Source organism: Macrotis lagotis, chromosome 2 (assembly GCF_037893015.1).
Source record: "Macrotis lagotis isolate mMagLag1 chromosome 2, bilby.v1.9.chrom.fasta, whole genome shotgun sequence".
Classification (NCBI taxonomy): domain Eukaryota; kingdom Metazoa; phylum Chordata; class Mammalia; order Peramelemorphia; family Peramelidae; genus Macrotis; species Macrotis lagotis.
Genome location: NC_133659.1, coordinates 215,710,529 through 215,735,339, shown reverse-complemented (window position 1 = coordinate 215,735,339; position 24,811 = coordinate 215,710,529). Strand labels below are relative to the sequence as shown.

General features: G+C 34.3%; 1 protein-coding gene across 7 annotated transcripts in view; it reads left to right on the top strand.

The window, feature by feature from the left end:
* Nucleotides 1–24,518, top strand: part of CEP112 (centrosomal protein 112) — a 644,230-nt gene extending 619,712 nt beyond the window's left edge. For 4 of the 7 annotated variants that reach the window (XM_074224743.1, XM_074224738.1, XM_074224737.1 and 1 more), the window contains 3 exons: nucleotides 8,728–8,829; nucleotides 20,096–20,160; nucleotides 24,205–24,514. In XM_074224743.1, coding sequence (XP_074080844.1) covers nucleotides 8,728–8,829; nucleotides 20,096–20,160; nucleotides 24,205–24,208 — 171 coding nt within the window. In that variant the 3' untranslated portion in view covers nucleotides 24,209–24,514. Of the gene's footprint in view, nucleotides 1–8,727; nucleotides 8,830–20,095; nucleotides 20,161–24,204 lie in introns of all 7 variants that reach the window. The other 3 variants (XM_074224740.1, XM_074224741.1, XM_074224744.1) reach the window with 2 other exon arrangements.
* Nucleotides 24,519–24,811: the final 293 nt, after the last annotated feature.

Below are 24,811 nucleotides of genomic sequence, written 5' to 3'. Positions count from 1 at the left end.
TTCTTTTCTTGCTGCTATCATTACATTTTTCCCTAAACCAGGTGCATGATATCCTTCAAGTCTCAGAATTCTGCAGCTGTTTCATAAATCAACCACCACCCTTTCCCTTGAGCCCAAACACATTATCTAAATAACAGGCTTAACTCCCTTATAGAATAAAATAAGTCTCATGAGCAATAATGAATTGAACTCTACTGCTAACCAGAGTATTGAAATGGGGAACAAACCACTTTGAAAAGGAAAACTGTGGTTTTAACATTTCGATGAATATTAAAAAGGTTATTCATAAATTTTGTGACTATTTTAATTTATTTTTTCACTTCATATTTAAGTATAAAAGCACACAAGATATGTTGAAGTGAGCCATTCATTAAAATGAATCTTATTGCAGTTGCTGTGGCAACATCCTTAATACCAGATAAAATGAAATTCCTTAGAAGAATAGAGTCGATCTTTCCCTCTAGCACACACACACACACACACACACACACACACACACACATTATTTTTTTGCTTTCTTTTATCCAGTACTTTTTCCCCATTCTCTTTTAACATCATGTTAAAATGTAGTCTGTTGCTTTGTGTTCAAAATATAAGAATAATATATAGTACTTTAAGATTTGCAAAACACTTTATATAGGTTATCTCATTGAATCTTCATGATAATCCTGTGAGATATGTGCTATTTATCATCCTCATTTTACAGCTGAAGACTTTGAGGCCAAGAAAGGTAAAGTGACTGGCTAGTGCCACATGCCTAATGACTGAGGCAGGATTTGAGCCCAAGTCTTCTTCACTCCAAGTTCAACCCTCTACTATGCCATCACATTCTAAATATATCAGATCCTAAAAAATATACCTAAAGAATACATGCTGCACACAAGTAGCCATGAACCTTCTCCAAAGAAACATCTCTTTCTGTTCACTTGATGACTGCCCCCCTCTTCACCAGGCAGAATTTGCCTATGGCTTTCTCCCACCTATTTGCATTCCTTTCACCATGACCCCCAAAGCCAGATATCCTCATGCTGCCTTTGGCTGCCCAAAGCTCCCCACTGTGTTCTTAAATTACACCATGATCCAAAATTACTTCCAACATCATCTTTTCCTTGCCACTCCCTTTATTCTGTCTATCTCATTCTCTTAATGCTATCTCACAATCATTGAATCAACTTATATTAAAGCATAGAACATGAGTGCTTTCTTCTTTAACCCTTCTTAGAGTCTTTGCCTATGAGTTCAAATGAATCTAATTAATAAACTCATAGAGAATATGAAGAAAATATTTTTTGGCTGGAGTCCTTTCCTCAAATCACATAACTCATCTTACTCCTCCCAAATATAGAGTTGAGGATGTGGGTGGATATGAGGAAAGAGGAGTTCTGAGGTAAAACTATCCCATCTGATCTCTACTTCTTAATGAAAGTGCCAACTCTCACAACAGATGGAAATGAAGTACTTCCCCACACCCACCCCTGCCATCTTAATATAGTCTAGTCCCATTATTTCAATGTCCAGACTTTCAACACCAGGGGCAAAAGCACATGTTAAACTAGAGGTTTCTCAAGTCCCTAAGTTGCCAGAGAAGCAGGTCCCTCCTAGAAGTTTGTGTCTTTATATTGGTATCACTCTTCAGAGTGACTTCAGAGCAGCTTCCTGTACCCCTTAATTGTCCCTTCTCCTCCTAAAAATTAATAGAAATACTTGATTGTGTAAAAGTAATGCTTCACAATCATACACAGCACTATTTAGCATAATAGCAATTAGATAATTAAATATCAGTCAAATAATTTTTGTGGAAATTTCATCTTTCAATAATCAGAGAGTCTGTTAATATATGTTATTCATAATTACCTTAGTAATTTTTAAAACTGAAACAAAATGTTACCAACATTTGCAAGCTTTGGAACAGGGTCTGGGGACCCTATGGGATGTATAAGGCATGCAGTCTGGTGCTGCCAAGGCAACCACAGGCAGCATTTGAAATCTAATAAATCTAGGAGCTTTTAGGGATAAATTAATTAAATATTTGGCCAATTATAGTTGGTGAATGATGTTATAAATATGCAAATGGCCCTTGGGTGGAAAAAGGTTCCCCATCCATGATCTAGAATGTGTGAAATATGCAGCTGTAGACCAGGACAAAACTAAATCAACAAGAATTCCATCAGGTACCTTCTATGAGCTAGGCATAGACCTGACCAATACAAAGAATAAAACAATCCCTCTTCTCAAGGAACTCACATTCTAATAGGCAAGACAAGTTCATCTGTGCATGCATACACACACACACACACACACACACACACATTATTATTCAATTGTTTCAGTCATGCCTGACTCTTCATGGTCCCATTTGGGTTTTCTTGGCAAAGACCTCAGAGTGATTTGCCATTTCCCAATCCAGTTCATTATACAAATGAGGAAACTGAGGCAAATAGGGTTAAATTAACTCATTAACCAGGGTCTGTATGAGGGTAGATTTGACCTCAAGAAAATGAGTCAAGGTAGTTAGAGAAAAGGGACACCAGCAATTAGAACCAGGAAACATTTTGTGTCAGAAAGTGCTTCTTGAGTTGCATGTTGAAGAAAGGGGAATTCCAGGAGGTAGAGGTGAGTAGGCAAATCTCTAGGCTTAGGGCATAGCCAATACAAATACATGGAGGCAAAAAATGGAATGTTGTCAAAAATAGAGGAAAGGCCCATTTGGTTGGACCATAGAATGCAGGAAGAGGTGTGGCATATAGTGAGTCTGGTAACAGATTGGGACCTAATCTCTATGAATTGTAAAGGACTAAACTGGAATTTATATTTTATCCTGAAGGCACTGGGAAGCCATTGAACTGTGAATGAAAGAATGAGAGACAGACCTATGATTAAGGAAAGTAAGTCTGACAGCTATATTGAAGATGGTGAGAAGCCAATTAAGAGACTGTAGCAGTTGAAAGGGGTCTGAACTAAAGTGGGTGGTGGCTGTTTAAAAAGAGAGATGTCTGAATGAAGAGATGTGAAGGTAGAAACATCAAGATTTGATAACTGGTTCAATATGTACATAGGGTGAAATAGAGTGATAAGTTGAAGATAATGCCAAGGTTACCAACTTGGGACACTAGAGGATTGATTGGTGCCTTCAACAGAAATAGGGAAAAATAGCAACTTTAGTGGAAAGAATTGGACTTGTTGAGTTCAAGATATTTACAGAATAGCTGGTTTGAAATGTACTGTAGGCACTTGGTTATGTGGGACTGTAATTCAGGAGAGAAACTGGGGCTTGGATACATTGATCTGTGTGCTATCTTCAGAAAGGTAACAAACCTATGGAAGTTAATGGGAGATAGACAGTGAGAGAATGAGAGAGTACAGGGAGCAATAGAACCTTGGAGGCACACTGAAAGTGAGGGGGATGATAATACTAAGGGAGATAGCAACTCTTTTTGTAATGGCAAAGAAATTGAAAATTGAGGAGATGCCCATCAGTTGGGGAATGACTGAACAAAATTGTGGTATATGAATGTGATATAATGCTATTGTTCTGTAAGAAATCATGGACTTGAGAAAAGCTTGGAAAGACTTGCATGAATTGATGTTGAGTAAAATGAACAGAATCACAAGAATATTGTACACATTAACAGCAACATTGTGTGATGATCAGCTATGATCTTCTCAGCAGTACAGTGATTAAAGAGAATTTCTGATGGAAAATAGCATCTACATCCAGAAAAGGATGGAGTCTCAATGCCATCCAAAGCATACTATTTTTAATTTCTAAAATTTGTTTTATGTTTTATTTTTCCCCCTCATGATTTTTCCCTTTTGTTCTGATTCTTCTTTCACAACATGAGTAATATGGAAATATGTTTAACATGGTTATACATATAAAATAGATAACTCGCTTTCAAGGGGAAGGGGGAAAGAAGAGAGGGAGAAAATGTGGAACTCAAAACTTTATAAAAATGAATATTGAAAACTAACTTTACATATAGTTGGAGAAATAAATAAATGTATTTTTTAAAAAGCTAAGGGAGACTTAGAAAGAGTCTTATAGAAAAAGAACCAGGAGAAAGTAATGTCCAGGAAAGCCAGAAGGAAAAAATTATAAAGGAGAAAATGATCAAAAGTATTAAATACAGCAGAGAGGTCAAGAAGAAAGACGACTGAAACAAAAAAAGATATATTTGGCAATTAAGAGATTATTGGCAAATTTTAAAAAAAACACGACGGGGCACCTAGGTGGTGCAGTAGATAGAGCACTAGCCCTGGAGTCAAGAGTACCTGAGTTCAAATCCCACCTCAAACACTTAATAATTGCCTAGCTGTGTGATCTTGAGCAAGTCACTCTTAACCCCATTGCCTTAAAATAAATGTTAAAAAAAAAGAGAGAGAGAGAGAGAGATTATTGGTTTCTTTGGAAAGTTGTTAAAAACAGTTTACAAATGTTTGAAGATGATAAAAAATGAGAGAGAAGTGAAAGACTTAGAGTGCAGATTCTCTTTTTTGTTTGTTTTTTAACATGGGTAAAGCAGAAATGATTTGCCTAACTTCATATGAATATTGGGTATTTTATTTCTTCTCAATAGATCGGGAAGGGATAAGAGGAAGGGAGAGAATTTAGAACTGAAAATAAAATATAGTTCTTAATTGGTTAAGGAATGAGAGAAAGGAGTGGAAGTGGAGGCAATGAATATAGACAATTTTTTCTAGGAGAGATAAGGTTGAGAAACATAAGAATAGAGAATGAGGGGATGGTGATAGATTTAGTGAAGGTTTTTCAAGATGGGGAAAACTTCAGCATGTTTGTAAGCAGTAGGGAAGGATCCAGTAGATTGAGAAGTTAAAGATTTAGTGGGGCAGAAATTATTGAGGGGGGGAATCTGCTGAAGAAGAAAGGGAAGAATGTTATCAAGAGAATGGCTTTAGCACAGAAAAGGACCACTTTCATTATCAGACTGGGGAAAAGGGGAGGAGGGGTAATATCAAGGGATTCTGAGATGAAAAGGAAGGGGAAAAGAGATAAATAGCAAATGTCCTCAATTTTCCTCAGAAAAGAGACATTCTCTACAAAGTATTGTATTTTGTCAGGGTGGGGGGAGAAGGAGATATTAGGAGATTTGAAAGAACTGATTCTCCCCACTATTTGAATAATATTACCAACTGATAATGTATTGTTTTCCGTTGAATTATTTGCTACATTGCAAAGAAATCCTTATTATCTATTCTATCATCCAGAATTTCATTATTCTCTTTTTCAGTTTTTAAAAGAGATAGAATAAGGCAGAGATAGCAGTGTCCTTGGTGAAGATAAAAGGATTGTGTATCTGTGTGTAATATGGTTGGAGAGCAATAATGATATGTTTCTATTTGTGTGTGTGTATGTGTATTTCTATGTTGCATTTATTTGTGTTGCATGCATATATGTTTTTGAGGAGGGAAGAAGAGAGAAAGGTTCAAAGCCAACCAAGTGGGTAATATACCATGGTGAATCCTCACCCCAATTGTCCCAGTTAGGACACAGGGATGTAAGAAACTGAAAAAAAGATCAGAAACCTTTGCTTTAGTTAACTAAGTCTGCAATATCCTAACCTGTTCATTTTGCTGTTTCAGTGGCTTAGACAGATTTATATAGTTATTAACCACATAAATAGAAGTCAAAATAAATTAATTAATGTCCATGATTCTGACAAACAGACTTTCTTTCTACTTAGCATAATATTATAATATTATGTAATAAAGTACTGTTCAGAAACTCATACTTGAGATTAAGAACTTTTTTGCCAATAACCATGTTTTTTATGGATAAGGAGATTTTTAAATCTGTCCATATCACATTTTTAAGTCCAATTTTGATTATGTGGCAAATTAATCCTATGTCTTTTTTGTCCCGGTTCATTGGCAATTAAGAGATTATTGGCAAATGGGAGCATTTAGATACAAAACAAATATATAACTAATCAGTAGATGTTAAGACATCTATGTGAATATTCGTTTTAAAATGAGGGAATATGTTTTGGGGTCATTTTGACTTTTACTAAAATGAATACAGTAATCTATATTTTTTAAAAAGTATATATAGAATGGTTCAAAATTTTAGATGTATGTTGATCTGAGTGACAAGAAGAAATTCAAGTTATGGCATGTGTACATTCAATAAAATGTTACCCATAAGCTCTTATTTACAAATATATTTAAATTTTAAATAACAATTTTCATTTCATTTTAGTCAGCTGCCAGATGTTGCTGTTGGAATTTAATCCAAGAGACTGTGAGAGATGCCAATATATTCGAGCCAAAATATATTTCATTTACAAAGGCTTTGCATCAATGGGGGACATATTTTTTCATTACTTCATCTTTTCCCTTAGGAATAAAACATAAAATTATAACATATCATCAAAAGGCACTTTGTTCAAGATTGGAAAATGACATCGTAGCATAGTTGACATAGGATTTTAATATGTAGCAAAGTGTTTCCTAAATACAAATTGCTTCACTAGTTCAAGTCAATTTTGTTCAGTTAAGAACCTTTGGAACTGGCAGGTAGATTCAACTAACAGATTTTTATTTTAATTTCTTAGTAAATCCTGAGACTTGCTTCATATACTCAGTTGGATACATTTTCAGGTTATGTTCAGGGACACCTGTTTCTAAGCATATTAAACAAATATTTATGATATAAAGCTATAGTATCCAGGGCATGGCATATATTAAACCAATCAATCTGACCACAATTCCATTTAGGAGATAGAGAGATGCAAAGGCACAAAGAGAATGAGGTGTTCACACGGATACATAATCTCACTTTTTGCCAATAAATATATTTTAATGGATAAGGAGATTTTAAATCTGTCCATATCACATTTTAAGTCCAATTTTGATTATATGGCAAATTAATCTTCTCTTAGTTATTCTTTCCACTTGTCTTAGAGGTAATTACCAGCAGAATAAGAAATAGATATTAATAGTTGAGGTCAAAGCTGAATAATGCAGCAATTACTCTACCAATGCACTTAGTTTATGGAGTCAAAGAACAAGATTGGGTGAGCTTCTTAATACCTACCACCTGTTTACAGAGTTTAGCCAGTAGCTTTAGCTTCCCATTTGCTAAGTAAATAGACTAGATAAATTTATGTATTCCCCTTCCCCCAAAAGGAAAGGAATAGTCAAGAGTATGTTTAGGATATGGGGATTCCCTCTTCTTTATCATTACAATGATCCTTTTAATCATGTCCTTGATCCTTGGTACTGAGTGAACCAAATTCTGGAATTATTTCCCAAATTAAGGATAGGCCAGGGATTCCTTTCTGCACCAAGGCACCTCTGTCTGATAGGTGTAATCAACTGTTTAAGTAAAACAGTATGGAAAAACAAACATTATCACAGTATGCATTAGTAATGGAGAGAATATTCTAGAGCCTTCTGTTGAGTCAGAAGATGAAATCAAATTTGCAAAGATTTTCATTGGTATATGTAAAAGTATTATCTTAGTCAATATCTGTCCCTAAAAAAGGATTTTTTCATCTGTGAGATCTGTGTTTTCATTACATCTTTGTTGCTTGCTTTCTGACCACAGTTTAAAATAATCTCTACCCTCTTTTTTCTCCCAATTGATATTTTATTTTTCCAATTACATGTTATAAAAGTTTTTCAACTTTAATCCATATGCATATGCATATTTTTAAATTTCATAATTTTCTTCTATCCTGCCTTCCCACCCCCCCTCCCCTCAATAGCAAACAGTATGGTGAAAATTGTACATATACATTCATGTTTAACATGTTTACAGATTAGTCATTTTCTATATGAGGAATTAGGACTAAGGGGAAAAGAAAGAAAAGCATGAGATAGGAAAGAAAAACATAAGAGAAATTTTTAAAAAGTGAATTTGGTTTTCATTCAGATTCTGTAGGTTTTTCTTTGTTTTGTTTTTCTTCCTCTGGATGTGAATAGCATTGAGCATATCAGGTCTCCCAGGGTTGTTCTAGTTCTCTGAACTGCAGAGAGGAACTGCTTCCATCATAGTTGATAGTCTCACAATGTTGTTGTTAATGTGTATAATATTCTCTTGGTTCTGCTGATGCTCAGCATCAGTTCCTGTAATTCATTCCATGCTTCTCTGGAGCCCAACAATTCATGATTTCTTATAGAAAAATAATACTCTATAACATTAATATACCATAACTTGTTCAGCCATTCCCCAATGGATGAACATTCCCTCAATTTCTAATTCTTTGCTACTACAATAAAAGTTGCTATGAATATTTTGGAACATGTTGGACTTTTCTCATTTTTTATAATTTCTTCTGGATATTAGTCTAGTACTGGTATTGCTGAATCAAAGAATATTTATTGCTTTTTGGGATAGTTCCATATTGCTCTCCAGAATGATTGGATCAGTTCACAGCTCCACCAACAGTGCATTAATGTCCCAGTCCTCCCACAACCTCACCAACATTGATCCTTTTCCCTTTTTGTCATCTTAGCTAATCTGATAATGTCTGAGGTGGTACTTCATAATTGTTTTAATTTCTATATCTCTATTAATGATTTGGAGCATTTTTATATGATTATATATTGTTTTAATTTCTTCATTTAAATATGGCCTATTCATATCCTTTGACCATTTATCAACCTACCCTCTTCAGAAATAGACTTTGAGGGTGTTTTTATACTTCAAAAAATCATTTTTATGATGTAATTTTAGAGAATAAGACCACTTTTTTTCTATTTCAGCTAACCTATATACGGCAAGAATATGAAACAAAACTCAAAGGTCTGATGCCAGCATCTCTAAGACAAGAACTTGAAGACACCATATCCTCTTTAAAATCCCAGGTGATTAACAAAATTTTGCTTTTTTGTATACATCTTGCAGAGGTATGTTCACGACATAACTTTTTTTAATTAAAAATTTTATTTGAGTTTTACAATTTTCCCCCAATCTTACTTCCCTCCCCCCCACCCCCTACAGAAGCAATTTGTCAGTCTTTACTTTGTTTCCATGTTGTATACTGATCCTAATTGAGTGTGATGAGAGAGAAATCGTATCCTTAAGGAAGAAGCAAAAAGCATAAGAGATAACAAGATCAGACAATAAGATATCTGTTTTCTTTTCTAAATTAAAGGGAATAGTCCTTGAACTTTGTTCAAACTCCATGGCTCTTTATCTGGATACAGATGGTATTCTCCATTGAAGACAGCCCAGAATTATCCCTGATTGTTGCACTGATGGAATGAGTGAGTCCATCAAGACAATATAACTTTTTGAAAAGAAAATTGCAAACAAGTTAAATATGACAAAAAAGCATGGTACTGAGTTGATGTCTGAAATAAATGCAATCACAAGACAGCATTGCAAACTAACTCTGGATCAAACATTTCTTCTTTTAGAGCTTCCATCTTACTAGTTCAAGAATTCATTCTTTCCATTTGGCTGCCTTAAAAATAAAAAACACTTTGGATAATTTCTACCTTTATTCCTTAGAAAATACTGTAGAAAAGAAAGGATACACTGTTCATTTGCTCATTCTCCTCCTTCCAATTTAAAAAAAATCTTTGGACAAAAAAATTTCGGGGCAAAAATTGATGGGAGGCATCCATCAATTGGACACTAGATAAACAAAATATATGATTGTAATGGAAATTAATGTACCATAGGACAAGAAAAAAGATGGGTTTAGAAAAACCTTGGAAGATATGAAGTAACACAGAGTGAAGTGAGAAAACCAGTAATGTTTAGACAGTAACATTGTAAAGAAAAATAAACTTGAACAACTTAATACTGATCAATAAAATGACAACCATTATTACAAAAGACCAGTGATAGAGCATGACAGAAAGGCAGGGGACCCAAGGGAAGTTTGATATATATATACATATATATGTATACATATATATATGTATATATACACATATATATGTGTGTATATATACATATATGTGTGCATATGTATATATACATATATGTATATATGTATATATGTGTATGTGTATGTATATATACATGTATATATATATATATATAGTGACCAATTCATGGCTATTATCCTTTTGCAGTATTTTTCCCCTTGTTACGAGGGAGGATTTTTCCTTTTAATTGGTAATGGTAATTGGTAATTGGTAATTGGTAATTGGGGGAAGGTTGGGGGAGGTGGGAAGGATGTTTTAAAAAAGATAGGGAACTAGGGGCAGCTAGGTGGTGCAGTGGATTAGAGCACTGGCCTTGGAGTCAGGAGCACCTGAGTTCAAATCCGGCCTCAGACACTTAATAATTACCTAGCTGTGTGACCTTGGGCAAGCCACTTAACCCCATTGCCTTGAAAACTCTAAAAAAAAAAGATAACTAGCAATAGCAATAACAAAAATAAGAAGAAATAAGGAAAAATATCACAGAATGCTTTAAAGAACAGAAAAGAAGAGAAAGAAGATGTTTAAAAGGATGTATTAATAGGTATTAACAAGTTGAATTTCTTATAGTCTTTTAAAAATGTAAGCTAGATGTAGTAGTGAGTTGTGGTTTCATGTACTATCATCTTTTTTCTGTTCATAGATATCTAGATATAGACATACATATAAAAATACTCATGTTTAATGATGATTGTAAAGTTTAAAAATAAAAAAAAATCTAACATTAAAACTATTTTAAGTTCTTTTTTCCCCTAGCTTCAACTGTTAGTGATGTTAACTTTTGTCCCATTTATAATTCACATTCTAACAAATTCTCACTCTTTATTTTTGGACCAATCCCAGAATTTCATCATTCATTATAATATTGATTCCAAACTGAAAAGGAATACACAGAAAAAGGAAAGGAAATTAAGCATTTTGATTATGATTTGCTAAAGTGATGCTGAGTAGTTCTTGAGTTGTAAAAGTTGTCTGTACAGTTTCCTGCCCATGATGAATCATAATAGTTTTAAAAAGAAAAACCTTAGAAGAAAATGAAATGTAATATTTGTCCTTTTTAATTAAAGCCCCCCCAGAAGACACTTATTTATACAAAATTAGTTGGGGGAACAAAATATACTTTAAGTTTATGAAATATCAGAATAAAAAGACACCAAGAATGAATTTAAAAGTTTCTTGTAAAAATCTTTTTGCTTATTTTTGCTACATTTACAGAATATTATTAATTTGAAATGAGGCAATTACTTAAGTTTTAGAAGCCAATTTAAAAATCACAATATGAGAAAAATGAATCTTAATGTAGTAAAAAAAAATACCATAAGATTTCAAGTCAAAGTTTAGAGTTTAGAATCCTAACAACTTTAATACTCATGTGACTTGGGGGAAAAAAATCACAACCTATCTATCTCTTAAGCTTCCATAGCTATAAAATGAGAAAAATTAAACTGGACATTGCTTAAGTCCTTTTCAATTCCAAAGTTGTAAAATATACACACATATATCCATCCATATATATATATATATATATATATATATATATATATATATGTGTGTGTGTGTGTGTGTGTGTGTGTGTGTGTATGTGTGTGTGTCTATGTGTGTGTATATATAACTATATATGCATACATATATATATATATATATATATATATAGTAATTAAGCTCATTTCTAATGAATTTTGAATGATCTGGTATAATTGACCTTCCACCATAGAAGTAGTACACATTTTGATAGGAATTTAAATTCTCTGCTTATTGTTTGTAAGAATGAACTAGCAAAATTTAAGGCTGAATCAGATCCTTCAGGTAATGTGTCTGTGAAGGGACTTTGGAGGAATGTGGTCCACCCACCCACCCAATTCAGTTGATGTAGTCACAGGATGTAATCACAGATGATGAGGTGTTAAACCTATTAACACATTAACACCTCATCATCTGTGATTACATCCTGTGACTACATCAACTGAGCCGAAGACCTAAGAAGACCAAATTCTCATTTCTTACATGTCTTTCATATGAAAATGAAGTTTTCTTTAGAGCACCTTATGTTTCTGCCTCTCAAGGTTAATTAGGATTGCAGTACTCTTCTGAGCATGCAAAGAAATTGCTGCTGATAGCTCGACAAAGAAAGAGTTAAGTGAAGTTTATTTTCAGTTGATATTAAAAGTCACTTTAAAGGATTGATTAATCCAAACTTTAACTAATAGCAAACTTTCCAGAAGGTCATTCACCTTCAGAGGACCTTTACGGGAAAATAGCCATTGTCTACATCATGAAACTTAATCCCTTTTCCTCCAAGGTTATCTTGTCTCAACTTTTATTTGTTTTACTTATACATACCTACCTCTGTGTAGGTTTTTCTCTTCATTCTAAGTTGATCTCTTTGAAGGCACAAGTTGCTTTGTTGTCTTTGTTTCCTCAGTGTCCAGCACAGGGCCTAGTATGTAGGAAGGGTTTAATAAATACTTGCCAATTGATTGATGCTACACTTGCAGGGCTTCTGTTATAATCCATATCATTTCACTGTAATAAAAGTAACTTAGCCTCCTAAAAATGAGTATTAAACCAGAAACAGATTGCTGCCAGCTGCATTTGTGCCACATAATTGGCAGCTGCATAATGTAGTCCCCAGACCAGTCCTTGAGTAGAATCCAATTTGAAAACACAGGTGTTATATCCTTTGAAAATTGTTGAGATTCCTGTTAGAAAGCATCAGATAGAGGTCAATGGAAGCCTTACACCTGTCAAAATTATTAATTGTTCCAGGGGTCAAGAAACCATTTGGGTAAAATAAAGAATCAAACAGTATTACTAATAAGTAACATGGGTGCCCATTGGATGTGTATCAGTTTTTTGTGTTGCTATTAAGATTTTGTTTTGCTTTTTTTTTAGCAAACTCATTTCAGATTTCTCTGCTTTATATGATCTTGCATAATTATGTTTCAAAGCATAGCCAGGTTATCATAAAACTGAGTCAGTGATGAAGTCCTAACATGAAATGAAAAAAATCTGAAACTATCAATTTCTAATCAGTAAAATTATGATTATGTCAAGTCATGGCATATATGATATAAAAATCATTTTAGTTAATTTTACAAATTGCTTTAGGAGTCACACGTTAAATATGCATCCTTAATATTCCAAAATCTTTCCAGCTTCATCTACTTTCACCCTTACTCAGATCTTTAATCCATGCTGGAAATGTAGTATATCACATCATGCCTGGAAACACTAAACAACCAATCTAAAATAGAGCTTACTTCTCTGTAAAATTACTTTCCTGAAATTTGCATAAACCACTTTTTTGGTTATTTTAGATTCCACTTGATTGCATTAGAGTATAAACTACAAACCTGCTAATTTCACAAAGTTCTTAGTCAAGCTAAGTGACAACATAACCACAAGATTTTTCTTCCTAACAATTTAGAGGGGTCTAAGTCTTTTTGTAAAGTGAAACAATATAGTGATAAGCCTATGGGAGCTTTATAACAGGGGTGGGGAACTTCAATCTGTGGGCCATATTAGTCTGGCATTGCCTAGGCAGCAACAGGAGGGACTTGAAATTCAATAGATCTAATAGCTTTTTTGAGGTGAATTAATTAAATGAATAAATATAGCCTGCAAATGATGTTATAAATACCCAAATGACCGATCCTTGGGCAAAAAAAAAAAAAGGTTCCCCATCCCTGCTTTATAAGAATGTTTCATGGGCAGCTAGGTGGCACAGTGGATAAAGCACTGGCCCTGGAGTCAGGAGTACCTGACTTCAAATCTGACCTCAGACACTTAATAATTACCTAATTGTGTGGCCTTGGGCAAGCCACTTAACCCCATTTGCCTTGCAAAAAGAAAAAGAATGTTTTCAAATGCATAAAATAAAATACATAGGATTACAAAGAAAACCAATTATATTGAAATGGTTATCAAATTTGGTTTCTTTTTTCTTTTGTTATTGGGGGAAGAAATTGAGAGTTGAGTGACTTGCCCATGGTCAGTCAAACAGATTCTGAGGCTGTACTAGAACTCAGGTCCTCCTGACTCCAGGTTTGGTGCTCTATCCTCTGTCAACCTTAATGCTTCTCAAATTAGCTTTTAAAAATAAATTCATGTTCCTCAAGTGAAGAATTTCTGATCAGGGACAGTTAGATGGAACAGTAGATAGAAGACCAACCCTGGAGTCAAGAGAACCTGAGTTCAAATCCAGCCTCAGCCACTTAATAATTGCCTAGCTGTGTGGCCTTGGGCAAGTCACTTAATCCCATTGCTTTAAATAATTTTTTTAAAAAAAAAATTCCTGTTCCTATGCCCAAAGGGCAACAAAAATGAGCACACTCTTTGATCCAGCAATACCACTACTGGGTCTATATCCTGAAGAGATGGTGAAAAAGGGTAAAAACATCACTTGCACAAAAATATTCATAGCAGCCTTGTTTGTGGTGGCAAAGAATTGGAAACCAAGTAAATGTCCTTCAATTGGGGAATGGCTTAGCAAGCTGTCGTATATGTAAGTCATGGAACACTATTGTTCTATTAGAAGCCAGGAGGGATGGGAATTCAGGGAAGCTTGGAGGGATTTGCATGAACTGATGCTGAGTGAGATGAACAGAACCAGAAAAAACACTGTACACCCTAACAGCAACATGGGGGTGATGATCAACCTTGATGGAATTGTTCATTCCATCAGTGCAACAATCAGGGACAATTTGGAGCTGTCTGCAATGGAGAATACTATCTGTATCCAGATAAAGAACCATGGAGTTTGAACAAAGTTCAAGGACTATTCCCTTTAATTTAGGGGGAAAAAAGATATCTTATTGTCTGATCTTGTTATCTCTTATACTTTTTGTTTCTTCCTTAAGGATATGATTTCTCTCTCATCACATTCAATTTGAATCAATGCACAACATGGAAACAAAGACCAACAAATTGCTTTCTGTTAGGGGGATGGGGGAGGGAAGTAAGATTGGGGGGAAAATTATAAAACTCAAACAAAATCTTTAATAAATTTTTTAAAAATTCCTGTTCCATATTATGGATAACCCACTCAGGAATAGAGAATGATTTATCATAATTCATTTGCTTCAAATAATCCTCGAAAATTCAGAATCAGCTGGCACTGAAAAATCAATTTCTTAGGCCTTAATATTCATGGAATCATGAAGATCAATACAATCCTCCCACTTTACAGGTTAGCAACTGAGATTCAAGTTAAACAATTTGGCCATGGCCACACAACTAGCAAGTAGCAAAATCAGATTTTTGAAACTAGATCTTCTAAGACTCCCAATTCAGTGTGGTTTCCACTGTGTTATACTCCCTTATAAGTGTAGTAAAAGTCTGAAATCTCCCCCTACTCAGACAGCATCTACATGCTCTGCATGCTACCCAATAAGCAATTTCCCACCTTTTACTTAAAGACTTACAATGGGAGACAACTAAACTGTTTTCAGGTAGCTCTAATTATATGGGAGTTGTTTTTCCTTATATCAGTCTAAACATACCTCTTCATCTTATACCCTTTGCTCCAAGTTTGCCCTATGGCATAAAATGAAAAAAGCCAGATCACTCTTCCACCTCACAGCACTTTATATACTTGAAAAGACAGAGCTATCATTTCTCCCTCCTAAATTTTCTCTTTACAGGCTAAACATCCCATTTCCTTCCATTTATTCTCCCTTTCCCAGTATGAAATTGAATACTTTCTTCATCCTAGATGCCCTCCTATGGTCATTTTCCAATTTATCAATGTCATCCCTAAAATGCAGTATATAAAACTGAACCCAAGGTTCAAGGTATGCTTAGTCAACCTGTCAGTAAACTGTACAGGTGCTATGCTAAGTGCTGGGGTTAGCAAGAAAGGCAAAAGACAACCCTTGGCCCTGAAAAGTTCACAGTCCAAGAGGAGAGGCAACAAACATGGTCCAATCAAGCTATAAATAGAATAAATGAAAAAAAGGCTTTCTGTAGAAAGTTTTATTTGGAATTTGAAGGAATCCATGGAAGCCAGGAGGCAGAAATGAAGAAGAAGAATATTCCAGGTATGGAGTACAGACAGAGAAAATGCCTAAAGCTAAGAGATGGAGTGTCTTGTTAGTGGAACAGCAAAGGGTCAGGAGATGGAAAGAGGGCTGGGAAGGACTTTGAACACAAATAGAGGGTTTTTTCCTCCTGGAAGTGATAGGGAGCTGTGGAGTTTATTGAATATTTAATGTAGGATGCCAGCCTAAATTTAATATTTATAGACTACTTTACAGTTTTCCCCAGTCCTGAACCCACTGACTGAAATGCTTCTATAGAGAACATTATGCTACTATGTTCAATTGCTTCTAAGTCCTATGTACCTAAATTGTTCCTAATCAACTTTTTCTATTTTTAGCTGGTACCAAATAGTTTTGATGACTATTGCTTTGTACTATATTGACATCTGGCTCTGCTAGATTTTATTTCTAATTTTTTATTTTCATTATTTCCTTGAGAAACTCAACTTATTGTTTCTCCAAATGAAATTTCTTATTCTTCCTAGTTCTACAAAGTAAACCTTTGGAAGTTTGATTGGTTTGATATTGAATCTATAAATAAATTTCAGTACTGTTATCATTTTTATTATGGTCTCACAGTCCAATTATGAGTAATTACTATCTCTACAATCACTTATTTTTTCTGTGATGGTTTGCAATTCTATTTATATATTTCCTGTGTGCGTGTTTGTAGTTAGGTTCATGAACTATAGCTAATTTGAAGGGAATTTCTTTTTCTATCATATCCTGTTAGGTTTTGTTGGTAATAGAAAGACTGATAAACTCTATAGGTTATTTTATATCTTTCTACTTAAGTTATTAATTGTAAAATAATTTTAATCGACTCTCTAAGTCTCTAAGATAAACACCATCTTTGTAAAAGGTAATAATATTGCTTTCACCTAGCGTAGTTTTATTTCCTAAATTTTTTTGTTTTTTCATTGTAGCTAAAATTTGGAGAACTATATCAAAGAATAGTTGTGACATTATGTATCTTTATTTTACCCCTGATCCTGCTAGAATAATTTTTAACATTTCTCATTACAAATAATGATAGTTCTTGTTTTTAGATAGACAATATTTAACATCTTAAGGAATCTTCCATTCCTATTTTTTTAAACATAAAGTATTGCAACTTGACAAAAGATTTTTCTATAGCTATTCATATAATCATGTAATCTTATTTTATATTAATAAGTTCTATTATATTTAGAATTTTTCTTAATATTGAACTAACCCTGAATTTATAGTATAAATTCAGCCATAAAATATTTTTAAATATTGTTATGTATAATCTCTAATATTTAATATCTTGGTCTAATCTTTAATATTTTTCATTCAATATTTTTGGGTCAACATTTATTAAAGATATTGTTCTATAGAAGGGGTTGTTAACTATGGGGGAATCTACAGATAACTGGGAGGGAATCTTTATTTCAATATATTTGGCTTCTTTTGTAATCCTATGTGTTCTGTTTTATATTAAAATATTGTCTATAAAGATCTCTAAAGGTCTACCTCAGGGTTCCAGAACACATAAATACATACACATAACAATTTAAGAATATTTGGCCTATAGTTTTCTTCTTAGTTTTATTTGACTCCTTGAAAGTGTTTGTTAGGTAGAGAGCACTGGCCCAGGTATACCCAAGTTCAAATCCAACCTCAGACACTTAATAATTACCTAGCTGTGTGACCTTGGGCACCCCATCGCCTTGCAAAAAAAAAAAGAAAGTGTTAGGACTTAATCCTTCCCTCTCTTTGCATACAATTCATGTATTAAAATTAATTGTACTATAAATATTCACTATAATTTACTTATAAATCTGTCTGATCCTGGAATTTCATCCTTTAGAAACTCCTTTATGGCATATTCAAATTTGCCTAAGATTCAAGTTCTCTATTATTGTTCTAATAGTCTATGTATCTTGTATTTTTGCAATGTTAATCTAATCAGTGTTTTAAACTTTTAGTTACATAAGTGTGAAAAGGTTTTAAGTAATTTTTGAAATTACTTTTTCTTCATTTCTTGGTTCTTCCTTTTGATTTTTGCTGATGGCAATTTGGTTTTGTGCTATTATTTTGGATAATAATAGCTAACATTTATATAAGTAGGTGCTATTATTATCCCCATTTTACAGAAGAAGAAATTGAGGTACTGTTTGAGGAAGAATTTGAACTCAATCTTCCTGACTAGGTTCAATGAACTAGCTATTCCTCAGATGTTAGTATTTTATTTATTTAATTTTTAAAATAAAAGAACAGCTCCTGATTACTTAATTTAGTGAGTTGTCTACTTTCAATTTTATTCCTTTGTTGATTTTCAGATTTTGTTTTTCTATTTGTCTTTCCTTTAATTTATTGCTTTTCTAATTTTTTCAATTTTATTGTAATATCTAGTGTAATTCATTGACATTTTGTTCTATTTTTGTTTTTTATTAAAGTCTTTAGAGATATACATTTTCCCCTAAGGAAGCTAAATCTCAAAAGTTTTGATATATTGTCTCAGTTTTGAAATTTTTAAATGAAATTATCTATTCATTGTTTTTGTTTCATGGCCCATATATTCTTTTTTGTTTGTTTAGGTTTTTGCAAGGCAAATGGGGTTAAGTGGCTTGCCCAAGGCCACACAGCCAGGTAATTATTAAGTGTCTGAGACCGGATTTGAACCCAGGTACTCCTGACTCCAGGGTCGGTGCTTTATCCACTGCGCCACCTAGCTTCCCCTATGGCCCATACATTCTTGAGGATTAAACTGTCTTCATTAAAGCCTGAATCTTTTTTTTTTCATTTTCTTTGTAGATGATAAATTTTAATGTATTGTGCTCAATAAAGGATGCTTTAAATTTTTTTCCCTGAATTTATCAAGTTTTTAATGCACTAGCACATGGTTGGCTTTTGCAAAAATGTGGGTTTACTAAGACAAAGGTTGGGAGGGGCACAGTGGATAAAGCCCTGGCCCTGGAGTCAGGAGTATGTGAGTTCAAATCAGGTCTCAGGCATTTAATTAATTACCTGGCTGTGTGGCCTTGGGCAAACCACTTAACCCCATTTGCCTTGCAAAAACCTGAAAAAAAAAGACAAAGGTTAGGAAGATTATGACCTTTCTGGTCCTAAGCATTGTGACACCTCATAAGTTTTTTTTTTAGCTTTCCTGGCAGCATATCATACTATTAACTCACATTTCATTCCACATTTAGTCAACTAAAATACCTAAATCTTGTTTTCAAACAGACTGCTGTCTAGCCACACCTTCTCTATGTGAAGTTGATATTTTAATTCAAATATAAGATCTATATTTATCCTTTTTGAAATTATACCTGTTTTAATTCAGCCCAATGTTCTAGCCTGTCAAGATTTTAAATTTTAGACTGATGTACAGTGTGTCTTAGTAATCCTAATGTGCCATCTGCAAATATGATAAACCATTTAGCCTTTATCTAAATCATTAACAAAAATGTCAGGACAGAGCTGTGCACAAAACCCATAGATACTCCCTTGGAGACTTCCCAATCAATCAGTCCTCTTTCCTCAAGCTCCTAATGTTTTCTCCTCCAAGACTTGGATCAACTTTGTATATGTCTTTTATATATCACTGTGTATTTTTTTATTTCCTCTATTAGAGTGTAAACTTCTAGAAGGTAGAGATTGTTTTTATTTTTTCTTTTTTCCTCAGCATTTAACATTACTGACCAAATAATAAGCACATATAAATACTTATTTTTGATAGACCTCTTTCTGATTTGATAATGAATTAATTAATAGTCTCTGAATTTCACCTAATTCACCTAATTATACAGTATTATCACCTAGCCCCTCCTTTCCATCTTCTCTACAAGGATACCATGGAAGATTTTGCCAAATGTTCTATAGGTAAGTTGTAGCTTCAAAATTTCTCTTAGTCATGTCAGAGATCTTGAGTGAACCAAGAAAAATGGAAATCCTGGTCCTCAGGGTTGAGAGTTCTCAGAGTAAGGTAGGTCAAACTAAAGAATAGGAATGAGTTTACCAGGAATGAAAACAACAAAAACATGCAAATCTCCTTTTAGTCAATAACACAAAATGTATATTCAATAAATTCTCTTAAGCCTTTTCAAGGACATTGTATAAATTAAATTAAATCATAGCACATAGTTTTATTTAGACAAAGACATTTTCATATTTAATTTGTTTTCTAGGTTAACTTTCTGCAAAAAAGGGCATCCATCCTTCAAGAGGAATTGTCAGCATACCAAAATAGAAGGTACGGATTGTAAATAAGAATGCCTTCTGATTGATTGTCACTTTGCACCTGTGAGTCTCAGGCATCAAAGTCTTAAGACTTTGTTAAATGCTTAAATATGATGGCAGTTTCAAAAAGCATCTTATTCTCTATAAAGAGATTGATTTTAAGAAGTCACCAGCCTCTTTTAATCATAGTACTTTGTTCTATTAGAGCAAGATTAGGGAATCTGCAGGTTCATTACAAGGCTCAGTCTTCAAGACAAGACATTGACTTCATGAACACTTGGATGTTTAAGTATATGCAGCCTGGGAGCGGGGCCAAGATGATGGCTTGAAGGCAGCATTTCCCAGGAACTCTTTCACCCCCCAAACTCCAAAAAACAAACAAATGATGATTCTAGCCAAAATCTAGAGGGGCAGAACCCACAGAAAGACTGAGTTATATATATTTTCCCAGTCCAAGATAACTTAGAAGTTCTGCAGGAAAGGTGTGTTTCACCAGGACTTGGGGTTAGGGGAAAAAAGCTGCAGCTGTAGTGCAGCCCAGAGATCGCCAGCAACAGCTTGAAGGGACAGTGAGAGAACTCTGCTCCACCAGAATGAGTGTGGAGTGAGGAGCACCGGGCACAGAATCTGCAGTGAGAATCTGGAGAAAGCAGCCTGCACCATCCAGAGACAGTAAGGGAAGTCTGGAGAAATTTCTCTGCTCTCCCTTGGGGTAGGACTCTGCTGTTTGCCTACACCCAGATCCAGGTTGCAGTTTGGGCTTCCAAACTAAGATAGCAGGATCCTCCTTATAGCCCCAGGGCAGAGGGAGGTATGGTACCATCTACATATCAAAGCACAGGCTAGAGAGCATAAGACCTTGGAGGAATAAAGGTCCCAGTAGGGTGTCCCCCCAAAAAAACCCAAAGCCTTGGAAGTGCTGTCTTGGGCTGAGGAAATGAATAAACAGCAGAAAAAGAAGAATCTGAATCTGATCATAGAGAATTACTTTAGTCCCATGGAAGATCAAAACATATTCAGATGATGATAAAAATCAAAGCTTTCATATCCAAAACCTCCAAGAGAAATAGTAAATGGGCTCAGACTACAGATGAACTCAAAAAACACTTTGAAAAGCAATTATGGGAGATGGAGGAAAAATTGGGAGGAGAAATGACAGCAATGGCAAAAAATCGTGAAAACCAAATCAAAAGCTTAGTGAAAGATATACCAAAAAATACTGAAGAAAATAACAAAAAATAACAAAAAATAACAAAAAAAAGGCAAATGAGTAGAATGCCTTAAAAAGCAGAATTGACCAGTTGGAAAAGGAGATAAAAAAGCTTTCTGAAGAAAAATAACTCCTTCAGGGGCGGCTAGGTGGCACAGTAGATAAAGCACCTGCCCTGGAGTCAGGAGTACCTGGGTTCAAATCTGATCTCAGACACTTAATATTTACCTAGCTGTGTGGCCTTTGGCAAGCCACTTAACTCCATTTGCCTTTCAAAAACCTTAAAAAAAAAGAAAAGAACTTCAAATGCAAAATGGAACTAAAGGAAGCTGGTGACTTTGTAAGATATCAGGAAGAAATAAAACTCTTCCAAAAAAAAACCCCAAATTAGAAGAAAATATGAAATATCTTATTGGAAAAACAACTGACCTCAAAAACAAATCCAGAAGAAATAATTTAAAAATTATTGGGCTATTTGAAAGCCATGATTAGGAGAAGAGCCTAGACTTCATTTTTCAAGAAATAATACAGCAAAATTGCCCTGAGATCCTAGAAGCAGAGGGTAAAATAGAAATTGGGAGAATTCACCAGTCACCTCTTCAAAGAGATTCCAAAAGAAAAACTTCCAGGAATATTATAGCCAAATTCCAAAACTCCCAAATCAAAGAGAAAATTCTAAAAGCTGCCAGAAACAAACAATTCAATTACCGAGGTTCCATAGTCAGAATTACACAACATCTGGCAGCATCTACATTAAGGGCTCATAGGGATTGGAATATGCTATTCCAGAAGGCAAAAGATCTTGGTTTACAACCAAGAATCAACTACCCAGCAAAACTGAACATCCTCTTTCAGGGGAAAAGATGGACTTTAATGAAACAGGGGACTTTCAAACTTTGCTATTGAAACAACCAGAGCTGAACAGAAAGTTTGATCTCCAAGTACAGGACTCTGGTGAACCATAGAGGGGGTGGAAGGAAAGGACTAACTATGAGGAACTTAATGATATTGAACTGTTTGTATCCCTGCATGGGAAGAAGATATTGATAACTCATATGAACTTTCTTATTTATAAGAGCTATTAGGAGCATGTATAGACAGGACATAGGAAGGAGCAGAATATAAAGTTATAATATAATAAAAAGATGGAGTCGGGTGATAAAGGAAAGTACTGGGAGGAAGGAAAAAGGAGATGAAGGAGCAGCTAAGAAATTTCACATAAGAGTCAAGAAAAAGCTTTTTTCAATGGAGTGGAAAGGGAAAGCAAGGCGGAATGAGTGAGCCTTCATTCTCATCAGAAATAGCTTAGAAAGGAAATAACATACATACTTAATAGGGTGAGGAAATCTATCTTATCCTAGAGAGAAAAATGAGAAGAAAGGGATGGGATAAGGGGGAATGGCGGGCGGGAAGGGGGGAATAGGTGATAGAAGAGAGGGAAGGTTGAGGGAGAGGGTACTCAGATACAACACACTTTTGGACAGGGCCAGGATGAAAGGAGAGAGAGAATAGAATAAATCCAGTGGGGAGGAATAGAATGAAGGTACAGCTAGTAATAGCAACTGTCGGAAAAATACTGAAGCAATTTCTCTGGTAGACTTATGATAAAGAAAGCAATTCACCCCAGAGACAGAGCCATTGGAATCTGAACACAGACTGAAGTACATTTCTCTCTCTCTCTCTCTCTCTCTCTCTCTCTCTCTCACTATTCTTGAGGTTTCTCATTTTCTTGGGGGGGTATGTTTAGTCATAACAGAATTATTGTAATAATAGTAATAATAAATTAAAGTTCACTTGCAAAAAAAAAAAAGAAACCAGGAGGGATGGAAATTCAGGGAAGCCTGGAAGGATTTGCATGAACTGATGTTGAACAAGATGAGCAGAACCAGAAAAACATTGTACATCCTACAGCAAAATGGGGATGATGACCCACCTTGTTGGACTTGCTCATTCTATCAGTGCAACAATCAGGGACAATTTTGGGGTATCTGTGATAGAGAATACCATCTGGATCCAGAGAAAGAATCATGGAGTTTGAAAAAAGACCAAAGACTATTACCCTTAATTTAGAGGTGAAAAAACCCCAGAGACAGAGCCATTGAAATCTGAACACAGACTGAAATACAATTTTCTCTCTCTCTCTCTCTCTCTCTCTCTCTCTCTCTCTCTCTCTCTCTCTCTATTCTTGACATTTCTCATCTTCTTGGGGGAGGGGGTATGTTTACTCTTATAACACATTCAATTTACATCATATATAGCATGGAAACAATGTATAGACTATCAGACAGCCTTCTGTGGTGGGGGAAGGGAGGGTGGGGAAAAAATTGTAAAATTCAAAACCTTACAAAAATTGATAGGTAGATATTGTTATTGCATATCATTGGAAAACAAGTAAAATGTAAAAAAAGAAAAATGTATATGCAGCCTTATTTTATGATAACAAGATGATATAGTTCTCAGTGTTACAGAGCACATCTTCTAAGAGAGCCCTTGAAACATTTACTCTGTTATAAGTACTCACACAGTCCAAAGTAAATAGATGATGATGGTTTTAACACTTTGCAAAGACTTGGTTACTCATCCTTCACTCACCTGAATCCACCAAACCTTTTATAATGAAGTTTGTTTAATTAATTCTTTGACATATATATTTGTACAAGCCGATTTGATTGAATTATCAAGTAGCTGTTCAGTATGGTATGGGAAAAATCAGTCAGAATTATTTAATCCAGTATTAAATTGTGTTGGCCTGATATAAATAGCAGATTTCTTGTTGCATATATAAATCATATGCATAAATCAAAAGCTAATGAAAGAAATAACTAAGTATAAATCTCTCATTTTCAGGTAATTGAAGGAGAAAATACAGTTGCTGCAATTGTTCAATTCTTCTAACGGACTTCTTTCAGCAGGTTTGAAGATTTGAATATTATAAATTAAAGTGTGAGATCAGTGAATAATTTTAGTACTGAAAACAATGTAACTAAGATCATAAAATGACATTCATCATTCACACTGTGGGGATTTTTTGTCTTTTTTGTGTCTGTATTTTTTTCATTCTCTTATGTCTGATTATCATATTTCACTTATGTGTTGAGTGTGTGCTAAACACTCTGGAAAGTAAAAATATTTTTACATCTACATCTTATTATAAAATTTTACCTGTTTACACATAGCAAAAATCATCATGTTACATTTTCTCGATTTTTAAAACATGTCTACAATGTTTTCATATTTGTGTAATATTAAAATATTCCTTTGTACCTTTTATTATTATTTTTACTTTTTTGCATATATCATTTACTAGCATCTGGGTCCTGTGGTATTTCTCCCAGGGAAAACACTAAAAACCTATGCTGTACCAAGAGGAAAAAAACTTTCCTTTAGATAGGAATAAATCTGTAACTATTACTTAAAGTTGAGATTTTAGAATAAAACTACCAGATCTCTTGAT